The sequence below is a fragment of the Kogia breviceps genome, chromosome 6 (assembly GCF_026419965.1).
Source record: "Kogia breviceps isolate mKogBre1 chromosome 6, mKogBre1 haplotype 1, whole genome shotgun sequence".
Classification (NCBI taxonomy): domain Eukaryota; kingdom Metazoa; phylum Chordata; class Mammalia; order Artiodactyla; family Physeteridae; genus Kogia; species Kogia breviceps.
In genome coordinates, this window is record NC_081315.1 from 120,280,970 (window position 1) to 120,294,121 (window position 13,152).

Genomic DNA, 13,152 nt, shown 5'->3' on the forward strand with positions numbered 1-13,152 from the left:
GCAGGGGACACAAGTTCGAGCCCTGGTCCGGGGAGATCCCACATGCCACGGAGCAACTAAGCCCGTGTGCCACAACTACTGAGCCTGCACTCTAGAGCCCGCAAGTCACAGCTACTGAGCCCATGTGGCACAACTACTGAAGCCTGCATGCCTAGAGCTAATGCTCTGCAACAAGGGAAGCCACCACATTGAGAAGCCCATGCACTGCAACGAAGAGTAGCCCCCACTTGCTGCAATTAGAGAAAGCCCATGCATAGCAACTGAAGACCCACTGCAGCCGAAAATAAATAAATAAAATAAAATTTTTAAAAAGTATATATATATATATATATATATATATATATTTTTTTTTTTTTTTTTTTTTTTTTTTTTAATCTGAAAGAAGTCAATCTGCATACAAGTGCTAGGCAACTCTGGTGTCAAAAAACAACTGTTTGTTGTGCAGTTTTCATACACAATACTATCTGGAAACTGACTGCACTCAAGCTGTGAGCTGTGTCCTCTCACTATCACAGCACTAGCAGCTGATCCTTTCACTTGATGCCCTTGAAATTCAACAGGCTATAGTAAATTATTAAAAATGAGTATTACATAAGTTTACATATTTACAATATACATATACAAAGAAAATAATGCATAATTCGGTTTTCTATTGAATATTAATGTAAATAATTACTAAGAGACTAATACTGTAAACCAGGAAATATTCATATTATCCTAAAATACGTTACGGGTAGACTAATTTAAAGTGCAATGATTGGGGCTTCTCTGGTGGCACAGTGGTTAAGAATCCGCCTGCCAATGCAGAGGACATGGGTTTGAGCCCTGGTGTGGGAAAATCCCACACGCCGCGGAGCAACTAAGCCCATGCGCCACAACTACTGAGCCTGCACTCTAAAGCCCACGAGCCACAACTACTGAGCCCACGTGCCTAGAGCCCATGCTCTGCAATAAGAGAAGCCACTGCAATGAGAAGCCAGAGCACCACAGCGAAGAGCAGCCCCTGCTCGTGGCAACTAGAAGAAAGCCCACGCACAGCAACACAGCCAAAGATAAATAAATAAAAATAAATAAAACATTAGAAAATAAATAAAGTGCAGTGATTTAACCGCATTAAAGGTCAACATTAATAAGTATGATTTTTTTTTTTTTAACAAACACAAGGAGTGTAATGATAATGGGTTGATTAAGCCAGAAAGACACAGGTGCTCCTTCCACTATGCTTCCACTATACATTACACAACTTTTTTGGTTTTTTATTTTTGTTTTGGCCACGCTGCATGGCTTGTGGGGTCTTAGTTCCCTGACCAGGAATCCAACCCGGGCCCTTCGCAGTGAAAGCATGGAGTCCTAACCACTGGACTGCCAGGGAATTCTCCACAACTTTCCATTACAGACATCACATTACACTACAATGAAGTTTCTTCTTATCTGTATACTAACTGTACTGCAAGCTCCTTGAGGGCAAAGACTCTTCTGCTTCATCAGGATATCACCTGCATTTAATACCATGCTTGGAATACAGGAGGCAATCAATAAACACATGATAATAGGAAGGGAAGAGAGAAGGAACAGAGGAAACATTTTCCTTTAAGGGTTTTGTAAACTACCAGGCTATTAGCAAGAGGGATGCTGGGTTCCCAGCTTCCCAGATGATCTGATCCTATAGCTCTGAGAACAAAGGCCTAAGAGTACCAAGACAGACATGTACCTCAGAGGGGTGTTTTCACCCCCTCAGAGACTTGGTCTGCTTTCAGACTTCAGATGGCTTTCTCTGCTGCCCCCTTGAGGGTTCTAGGATTTTTACTCTGCAGAGGGTGACAAAGCCTACCCAGAATGTGGAAAAATAAGAGTGTGTACAGTCAAAGGAATGTACATAAAGAATTAATTTATTTCTAACTGATAAATTAACAGAATGACAAAAATACATAATCTGAATATTCTCTTATTTTAAAATGAAGATTCTAAATCACACATTTGAAAGGAACTAAATTGCCTCTGAAACAAGAGTTTTGTTGAAAACATTATTCTGAATTTTAAAACATAACATATATGAATAAAAAAAAGTCTAAACCTTTAAAGACTGTATATTTCTGCTTTGTTTGATGTGGAATACAAATTCTCTGCAAGCAAACAGATGCTTTGCTTTCTTTGATGCTATGTAGATCTTTTCCAGAGATCTGCTGAGTTTTAAGACTAGAATCACTATTTACAAAACCCAACCATTTATATGCTGTTGTCTCTATCAATTTTTGCTGTGGAGTGGGTAGCATTACTTAGATCTTGGGTTATATACACTTCTATCCCTTCAGCCTGAAGTAAAAGTGGTTAGAGTAAACTATAATGAAGTAAAAGTTATAAACATCTTCACTTTGTTCTACAAAGAACATTCATTAACTGTACTTTACATATCTTTGTGCCCAATCCCTAGGATATACTATGCATACATAATGCATTATTAGTTCATGAGTAACAGAGAGAAGGCTCAAGACCAAAAAAGGGATAGGAGTCATTACTGTCTCTTGTTCTTAAAACCAGGTTAATTCATTTTGCTCACTAACCTTCTGCCTATGAAAACTCTGATAGTTGTGTAAAAAAACAGCAGGAAAATACTGTGGCTTAGAAAATCAATTCTTCACAAATTTTACCATGGGGTCACAGGTTTCTCCCTCCATTTGTTTAGGAATAACAGCTAGAAAAGCAGTCTCTTCTTCACTGCCCAAGGAAAAGAACTAGGATAAAATATCAATAAGTATGTTAGCTAAAATAGTTTTGTAGGTGTTTATGAGTTTGATGGGAAAATATTCCTCAAACTTAAAGTTAAGTCTGTCCGTTGAAAATGATGATACTTGTTATCTCCATCTTGCTTCTCTCTATATATATATATTCATATCATAAGCTACCCCCAGCAAAGGAGTGCTCTAGCAGAGAAAGTACGAGACTGGTTAATTTTAAAACTCAGCATATTAGAATATTGGAATTCTAAACTTTTAATTGAATTCTTTTTTAACATTGCTGGGTATGTTATAATTCCAATACTAATATTTATGTTAATGCAGATTATTTAATTCAAAAATTAGTGTAAAATTAAAGAAGTGTAATAGTTTATTTAAAGAATGAATCATCTTCTAGCAACCATAAAATACAAGATACAGACAACAGCAACTAGTCATTTTTAGTTCATCAAGTAACTATATAAAATAGCCATAATTTCTAATATGAACTACACACTCAGAAAATGAACTCAACTGTAGAAGTAATTTCTTTATGTTTAATAAATATGGAGAAAAACTTTGTCACTAAAAGAGGTAAAATAGTGTATTTATTCAAATAATAGTCACTTTCCCTTTATAACAATATACATAAGTACAACTGCCAATCAGGTAGCTCTTAAAAACATTCAACTCATATTTTAGAACTAGCATTTTTGAATGTAGTGAGTTTAAAAAATTAGTTAGCATATAGTATCTTCTAGCTCCGTTGCTTTGTGTGACTAATCACACTTACAGAACATAAGGTGAAGGTGGCATTAAGTATTAAGAGCACCCTAACTTTAAGTTTTGAAAATTCCTTCAATCACTAGTGTGTATGAAGAGTTTGATTCAGATAGTTGTAGCAAGAAAGCTATAATAAAAACACAAATGTACTTTAATATTAATGCTAAAAAGATTTAAATTATTTTTTTTTGCAAAAGATTCTAAGACCTTTTTCATTACTGTGAGATTATAAAATATTTTGCTTTAAATATATATGACATTTATTTAAATGGCAACTCATCCTGGAGGGAAAAACATTGATAGTGTTAATTTGCAATTTATACTTTGTGATAATTATCCTTGAAAAAGTTTAAACCGTATTTTTTTCAAGTGAAAAACACCCAGTAGGAATGTGATCATTTGTAAGCAGCTGCTGACTATTCATTATTTTATACACTTGATCTTGTAATATAAGTGTGAAAAATGATTGAGTCACCACAATGGATTTTGTTTTATTTTGTACTGTTCTAGGCAACAGAGCCTGCAGATGCAGTTGTAATTGTCAATGACAATTCTTGGATTAGGTAATGCTTACAAGTTTGAAAAATTAGCTTTATGATAAAAGATTTCTTATTTACCCAAATCCTACTGACTACACAGGACACTTATACAAGACAGTAGGCTCATCTAAATGAGTATAAAAGGGTAACTAATTACAAATAAATTTGAAAACTGGCAATATAAAATACAAACATATAATTACATGCCATACCTATATATATGAATACAATTTCTGCTATGTTACATTTCAAAAGTTAACTCACCTGCAAAGACTGAAGTGATTCACTTGGTTCAACTTCATTTTCTTTTATCATCTTAGGAATAGAACATTAATATAAGATAAGCCAAAAGGTAATAGCAAGTTAGAAAATAAAATATAGATTTTTTTAGACATAAGAAATATAAGGACACCATTACTAATAATCAAAGAAAAAAAACTAAGTGTTGATTGAACACTATTTCACTTAGGAAGAATTTTAAAAGATCTCAGTACTGGTAAATATGAAATGAAACAAATATTCATACTGTAAAACATTAAGATATTTCTATTTGACTTATATCAACAATCTAAGAAAGTTGTTCTTGGCCTCTCAAATTATCAGTTCCACTTCTAAGAATCAAATCTAAGGAAATAACTAAATGTAAACAATAATTTATGTGCAAAAACATCTACTAAAGTTTTATTTACAAAAGCAAAATGCTGGAAATAATCTAAATGTCCAAAATAGGGAACTGTTTATCCAAAGCATAGGATATCCACGAGATGGAATGATAAGTAACCTTTAAAAGGTATGTGTAAGAGTTCTTAATAATGTGAGAAAATATGATATTAAGGAGAAAGGATATAAAACTATTTGTACCCATCAATCTAACCATATTTTAAAATTAGGCCAAAAATGCCGGAAATGTTAATAGTAATTATCTCCAGGTGGTATGGTAAGTTTTATTTTTTCTTTACCTTTTCCTGTATTGAAAAAAAACGGAGGAATATATTGATATTATTAAAAAACCAGTAACATGAAAGGGCTTCCCTGGTGGCAGTGGTTGAGAGTCCACCTGCTAATGCAGGGGACACGGGTTCATGCCCCGGTCTGGGAAGATCCCACATGCCGCGGAGCGGCTGGGCCCGTGAGCCATGGCCACTGAGCCTGCGCGTCTGGAGCCTGTGCTCCGCAACAGGAGAGGCCACAGCAGTGAGAGGCCTGTGTACAAAAAAAAAAAAAAAAGAAAGAAACAGTAACATGGAAAACAGAATATGATACAAACTGGGGGTAAATGAAACAAGGAAAGAACTATCTCTTCAAAAGTGCTAAATGCATCTTCACTGAGAAACACTAATCTAGATAACTTATTCTAGAATTCCATTTCATCCTAATTAGTACTATTTTTTTTTGTATTATTTCCATGGTTCCCAAACTGGTATAACAAGGTACTTTGGGGTGCCACAGTGAACTCAACAGAGGCTCCACAAGATATTTTAAATTTGAGAGAAACACAGTGTCATTAGACATCTGTCAGAAACCGAACAAACTGCGAACTCAAGGTAGCTCAGTTTCAACATCAGATTTCATGTCATTTCTGTCAGTGACATCATATCTTTGTGAAGCTGGGTTTTAGGAAATTTCTATGATAAAAATCAATTGCCATACAAAAATCAATGTGGACCCGGAAACTGAATCTATTCCAAGCTTTGAGAAGTTGGACAGTGCCCAACAAGTGCATGCATTCCATTAGTAACTGTGTTTATTTAAAAATAAAATGCTTATCATAACCATTTCACAATATATGCATATATCAAATCATTATGTTGTACATCTTAAACTAATACAATGTTATATTGTCAATTATATCTCAATAATACTGGAAAAAAAAAAGACAAAATGCTTAACAAATTACTAAGTTTTTAATACTACTAACTAAATAAATGGAACTGCTAGTTTCTTTTGGCCAAGCAATGCAATAAAAGAAATCACTAAGATACAGGAGAGGTTGTGAATGAACATAGCTTCAGACCCCTGTATTTCTACAGTATCATTACAAACTATAGGACATTCTATGTCAAAATAATAAATATACTGACAGAAAAAAATGTACCTGTTGAGGATCCTGGTTTAGATGAGGAGACTTTGGTATAGTTTGTGAAACTACTGCAGTCAATGGTTTCCTAGCTAGAATGGACAAAATCCAATGATCTTATACATCATAAATACAGTAGTGCTCTAAAATGTTTAAAAACTTATTTCTGAAACTGAGTGAAACAAGGAATATAACACTTATTTCCAAAATACAGTATGCCAGGCACTGGGGAAACAGCAGTGAACAAAACAAACAAGATCCCTTGAAAAGAAAGGGACACAGGAGATAAATAAATTCAGATTATGATACAAAAGGGTTTCATAACACAGGGCGATATGACCGAGAGTAACATTAGCAGGATAATCTGAAGAGATCTCTCAAAGGAAGTAACATTTATGCTGAAACCTGAAGACAAGAAAAAACCAGCTATGCAGGGGTAAAGGTGTTCAGGTGAAAGGCAGAACAAGTGTAAAGACTCTGAGACAGGGCTTCCCTGGTGGCACAGTGGTTGAAAGTCCACCTTCCAATGCAGGGGACCGGGTCCGGGAAGATCCCACGTGCTGCGGAGCAGCTAGGCCCGTGAGCCATGGCCACTGAGACCACACGTCCGGAGCCTGTGCTCTGCAACGGGAGAGGCCACAACAGTGAGAGGCCGCGTACCACAAAAAAAAAAAAAAAAAAAGACTGAAACAGAAAAAGCTGGCAAGACTGCAGAATGGAAAGAAGGATGGGGGGAACTCAGCCGGCTTGAGAACGAAGAAGAGCGTTCTGAGAAAGGTCTTGGAAAATATTTGGAGATGAGTCGAAAACTTCCCTAACATGGGAAAGGAAATAGTCAATCAAGTGCGGGAAGCAGAGAGTACCACCCACAGGATACACCCAAAGAGAAACACACCGAGACACATATTAATGAAACAATCAAAAATTATATACAAAGAAAAACTATTAAAGGCAGCAAAGGAAAAGCAACAAATAACATACAAGGGAATCCCCATAAGGTTAAGAGCTGATTTTTCATTAGAAACTCTGCAATCCAGAAGGGAGTAGAGGGCATATTTAAAGTGATGAAAGGGAAAAACCTACAACCAAGACTACTCTACCCAGGGGAAAAACCTACAACCAAGATTACTCTAACCAGCAAGGATCGCATTCAGATTCGATGGAGAAATTAAAACCTTTACAGATAAGCAAAAGTTAAGAGAATTCAGCACCACCAAACCAGCTTTACAACAAATGCTAAAGGAACTTCTCTAGGCAGGAAATACAAGAGAAGGAAATGATCTACAATAATAAACCCAAAACAATTAAGAATATGGTAATACGAACAGACATATCGATAATTACCTTAAATGTAAATGGATTAAATGATCCAACCAAACCACACAGACTGGCTGAATGGATACAAAAACAAGACCCGTATATATGCTGTCTACAAGAGACCCACTTCAGACCTAGGGACACATACAGACTGAAAGTGACGGGATGGAAAAAGATATTCCATGCAAATGGGAATCAAAGAAAGCTGGAGTAGCAATACTCATATCAGATAAAATAGACTTTAAAATAAAGAATGTTACAAGAGACAAGGAAGGACACTACATAATGATCAAGGGACCAATCCAAGAAGAAGATATAACAATTATAAATATATATGCACCCAACATAGGAGCACCTCAATACATAAGGCAAATGCTAACAGCCATAAAGGGGATATCTACTGTGACACAATAATAGTAGGGGGCTTTCACAACTCACTTTCACGAATGGACAGATCATCCAAAATGAAAATAAATAAGGAAACACAAGCTTTAAATGACACATTAAACAAGATGGACGTAATTGATATTTATAGGACATTCCATCCAAAAACAACAGAATACAATTTCTTCTCAAGTGCTCATGGAACATTCTCCAGAACAGACCATATTCTGGGTCACAAATCAAGCCTTACTAAATTTAAGAAAACTGAAATCATATTAAGTATCTTTTCCAACCACAACGCTATGAGACTACATATCAATTACAGGAAAAATAACTGTAAAAAATACAAACACATGGAGGCTAAACAATACATTACTAAATAACCAAGAGATCACTGAAGAAATCAAAGAGGAAATCAGAAAATACCTAGAAACAAATGACAATGAAAACACAACAACCCAAAACCTATGGGATGCCGCAAAAGCAGTTCTAAGAGGGAAGTTTATAGCAATACAATCCTACCTCAAGAAACAAGAAAAATCTCAAACAACCTAACCTTATACCTAACGCAATTAGAGAAAGAACAAAAAACCCCCAAAATTAGCAGAAGGAAAGAAATCATAAAGATCAGATCAGAAACAGATGAAAAAGAAATGAAGGAAACAACAGAAAAGATCAATAAAACTAAAAGCTTGTTCTTCGAGAAGATAAACAAAATTGATAAACCACTAGCCAGACTCATCACAAAAAAATGTGAGAAGACTCAAATCAACAGAATTAGAAATGAAAAAGAAGTAAACACTGCCACTGCAGAAATACAAAGGATCATGAGAGATTACTACAAACAGCTATATGACAATAAAACGGACAACCTGGAAGAAATGGACAAATTCTTAGAAAAGGACAACCTTCTGAGAATGAACCAGAAAGAAATTGAAAATATAAATAGACTAATCACAAGCACCGAAATTGAAACTGTGATTAAAAATCTTCCAACAAACAAAAGCCCAGGACCAGATGGCTTCACAGGCAAATTCTATCAAACATTTAGAGAAGAGCTAACACCTATCCTTCTCAAACTCTTCCAAAAGACAGCAGAGGGAGGAACACTCTCAAACTCATTGTGCTAGGCCACCATCACCCTGATACCAAAACCAGACAAAAATGTAAACAAAAAAAGAAAACTAAGGTCAATATCTCTGATGAACATAGATGCAAAAATCCTCAAAATATTAGCAAACAGAATCCAACAGCACATTAAAAGGATCGTACAACATGATAAAATGGGGTTTATCCCAGAAATGCAAGGATTCTTCAATATATGCAAATCAATGTGATACAGCATATTAACAAAATGAAGGATAAAAACCATATGATCATCTCAAGAGATGTAGAAAAAGCTTTTGACAAAATTCAACACCCATTTATGATAAAAACTCTCCAGAAAGTAGGCATAGAGGGAACCTACCTCAACATAATATAATAAAGGCCATATATGACAAACCCACAGCCAACATCATTCTCAATGGTGAATAACTGAAACCATTTCCTCTAAGATCAGGAACAAGACAAGGTTGCCCACTCTCACCATTATTACTCAACATAGTTTCGGAAGTTTTAGCCACAGCAATCAGCAAAGAAAAATAAAAGGAATCCAGTTCGGAAAAGAAGAAGTAAAACTGTCACTGTTGCAGATGACATGATACTATATGTAGAGAATTCTAAAGATGCTACCAGAAAACTACTAGAGCTAATCAATGAATTTGGTAAAGTAGCAGGATACAAAACAAGTGCACAGAAATCTTTTGCATTCCTATATACTAATGATGAACAATGTGAAAGAGAAATTAAGGAAACACTCCCATTTACCATTGCAACAAAAAGAATAAAATACTTAGGAATAAACCTACCCAAGGAGACAAAAGACCTGTATACAGAAAACTATAAGACACTGATGTAAGAAATTAAAGATGATACAGATGGAGAGATATACCATGTTCTTGGATTGGAAGAATCAACATTGTGAAAATGACTATACTACCCAAAGCAATCTACAGATTCAATGCAATCTCTATCAAACTACCAATGGCATTTTTTACAGAACTAGAACAAAAAATTTCACAATTTGTATGGAAACACAAAAGACCCAAAATAGCCAAAGCAATCTTAAGAAAAACTGAGCTGGAGGAATCAGGTTCCCAGACTTCAGACTATACTACAAAGCTACAGTAATCAAGGCAGTATGGTACTGACACAAAACATAAATAGAGATCAAAGGAACAGGATAGAAAGCCCAGAGATAAACCGACATACATTTGGTCACCTTGTCTTTGATAAAGGAGGCAAGAGTATATAATGGAGGAAAGACTGCCTCTTCAATAAGTGGTGCTGGGAAAACTGGACAGCTACATGTAAAATAATGAAATTAGGGCTTCCCTGGTGGCGCAGTGGTTGGGAGTCCGCCTGCCGATGCAGGGGACACGGGTTCGTGCCCCGGTCTGGGAGGATCCCACATGCCGCGGAGCGGCTGGGCCCGTGAGCCATGGCCGCTGAGCCTGAGCGTCTGGAGCCTGTGCTCCGCAACGGGAGAGGCCACAACAGTGAGGCCCGCATACCACAAAAAAAAAAAAAAAAAAAAAAAAAAAAAAAATAATGAAATTAGAACACTTCCTAACACCACACACAAAAATAAACTCAAAATGGATTAAAGACCCAAATGTAAGGCCAGACCCTATAAAACTCTTAGAGGAAAATGTAGGCAGAATACTCTATGACATAAAACATAACAGGATCCTTTTTGACTCACCTCCTACAGAAATGGAAACAAAAATAAACAAATGGGACCTAGTGAAACTTAAAAGCTTTTGCTCAGCAAAGGAAAACATAAAGAAGACGAAGACAACCCTCAGAATGGAAGAAAATATTTGCAAATGAAGCAACTGACAAAGGATTAATCTCCAAAATTTACAAGCAGCTCATGCAGCTCAATATCAGAAACACTAACAACCTAATACAAAAAGAGGCATAAGACCTAAATAGACATTTCTCCAAAGAAGATATAGATTGCCAACAAACACATAAAAGGATGCTCAACATCACTAATCACTAGAGAAATGCACATCAAAACTACAATGAGGTAACACCTCACACCAGTCAGAATGGCCATCATCAAAAAATCTACAGATGATAAATGGTGGAGAAGTTATGGAGAAAAGGGAACCCTTTGCACTGTTGGTGGGAATGTAAATTGATACAGCCACTAAGGAGAACAGTATGGAGGTTCCTTAAAAAACTAAAAGTAGAACTACCATATGACCCAGCAATCCCACTACTAGGCATATATCCTAAGAAAACCATAATTCAAAAAGAGTTGTGTATCACAATATTCAATGAAGCACTATTTACAACAGCCTGGACATGGAAGCAACCTAAGTGTCCATCGACAGATGAATGGATAAAGAAGTTGTGGCACATATATACAATGGAATATTACTCAGCCATAAAAAGAAGCAAAATTGAGTTATTTGTAGTGAGGTGGATGGACCTAGAGTCGGTCATACAGAGTGAAGTAAGTCAGAAAGGGAAAAACAAATATGCTATGCTAACGCATATATATGGAATCTAGAAAAAAAAATGGTTCTCATGAACCTAGGGGCAGGACAGAAATAAAGATGCAGACGTAGAGAATGGACTTGAGGACACCGGGAGAGGGAAGGGTAAGCTGGGATGAAGTGAGAGAGTAACAATGACATATATACACTACCAAATGTAAAATAGATAGCTAGTGGGAAGCAGCTGCATAGCACAGGGAGATCAGCTCGGTGCTGTGCGACCACCTAGAGGGGTGGGATAAGGAGGGTAGGAGGCAGACGCAAGAGGGAAGGGATATGGGGATACACGTATGCATATAGCTGATTCACTCTGTTATACAGCAGAAGCTAACACAACACTGTAAAGCAATTATACTCCATTAAAGATGTTAAAGGAGAAAAGGAAAGAAAGGAAAGTGCATAAAGGAAAAAAAAAAAGGACAGGGTGGCTAGGCCAAACCACCTTATCAGGTATCTGTTTAAAATGGGATTTTTCCCTTAAAAGAAATTCAATAATCTCAGTTTCTTGCAAAGTCACCAATAAGACTAATTTTAGTGATAACTACCATTAAAGAAAATAGCTATGGGGCTTCCCTGGTGGCACAGTGGATAAGCATCTGCCTGCCAATGCAGGGGACACAGGTTCAAGCCCTGGTCCGGGAAGATCCCACATGCCGCGAAATAACTAACCCCGTGCACCACAACTACTGAGCCTGCACTCTAGAGCCCGTGAGCCACAACTACTGAGCCCGCGTGCCACAACTACTAAAGCCTGCACGCCTACAGCCTGTGTTCCGCAACAAGAGAAGCCACTGCGATGAGAAACCCATGCACCGCGATGAAGAGTAGCCCCCGCTTGCCACAACTAGAGAAAAGCCCATGCACAGCAACGAAGACCCAACGCAGCCAAAAATAAATAATTAATTAATTTAAAAAAAAAAAATTCAATAACTTTTTTTTAAAAAAAGCCATATCCAGGGCTTCCCTGGTGGCGCAGTGGTTGAGGGTCCACCTGCCGATGCAGGGGACACAAGTTCATGCCCCGGTCTGGGAAGATCCCACATGCCGCGGAGCAGCTAGGCCCGTGAGCCATGGCTGCTGGGCCTGCGCGTCCGGAGCCTGTGCTCCACAATGGGAGAGGCCACAGCAGTGAGAGGCCCGCATACCACAAAAAAATTAAAAAAAAAAAAAAAAAAAAATTAAAAAAATCCATATCCAGTGCAAACTTCACTTTTTGCCAATTGTTACTTTTGGTTTCATTATTTTCCTGTAAACATTCAGACTATACTAAATGAAACAAAAATAAGTGGATTTTGGAACTTGAGGTTATTTATAAAAGGAATTTTTAAAAGGCACTGGATGAAAATTATTTTTCCCTTTACTGCCTTCACTCAAGAATAAAATTCTAAATTAACATTTCTAAAAATATCCAGTCATCTCACAAAAACTTGAAGATAATGGAAAAAATATTTTTTAACACTTTCACACATTCTAAAATGGTGGTAAAACAGATTCTTCTCTAATTCTGTATTAAAATCCATGAAGTCATTTGCTATATTCCAATTTTAAAAATTCCAATTCTCAAATTGTCTCAAGAAAACCAACTTAATCATTTTTAGAGAAATATATTTATGTCAGAAAATACAGTCAATCCTCATTATTCACAGATTCTGCCTACTTGCTAAAATTTATTTGTAACCTCCAAATCAATACTGTGTTTCTGAGGTCATCTGCAGACATGCAGAGCT

The 13,152-nt window shown here is 36.6% G+C and overlaps 1 protein-coding gene across 1 annotated transcript in view; it reads right to left on the minus strand.

Moving 5' to 3' along the window:
• Nucleotides 1–13,152, minus strand: part of ZGRF1 (zinc finger GRF-type containing 1) — a 73,252-nt gene that overhangs the window by 39,832 nt on the left and 20,268 nt on the right. The window contains exons 8-9 of the mRNA XM_067036493.1: nucleotides 6,132–6,205; nucleotides 4,301–4,351 (exon numbers count right to left, since the gene is read on the minus strand). Coding sequence (XP_066892594.1) covers nucleotides 4,301–4,351; nucleotides 6,132–6,205 — 125 coding nt within the window. The remainder of the gene's footprint in view (nucleotides 1–4,300; nucleotides 4,352–6,131; nucleotides 6,206–13,152) is intronic.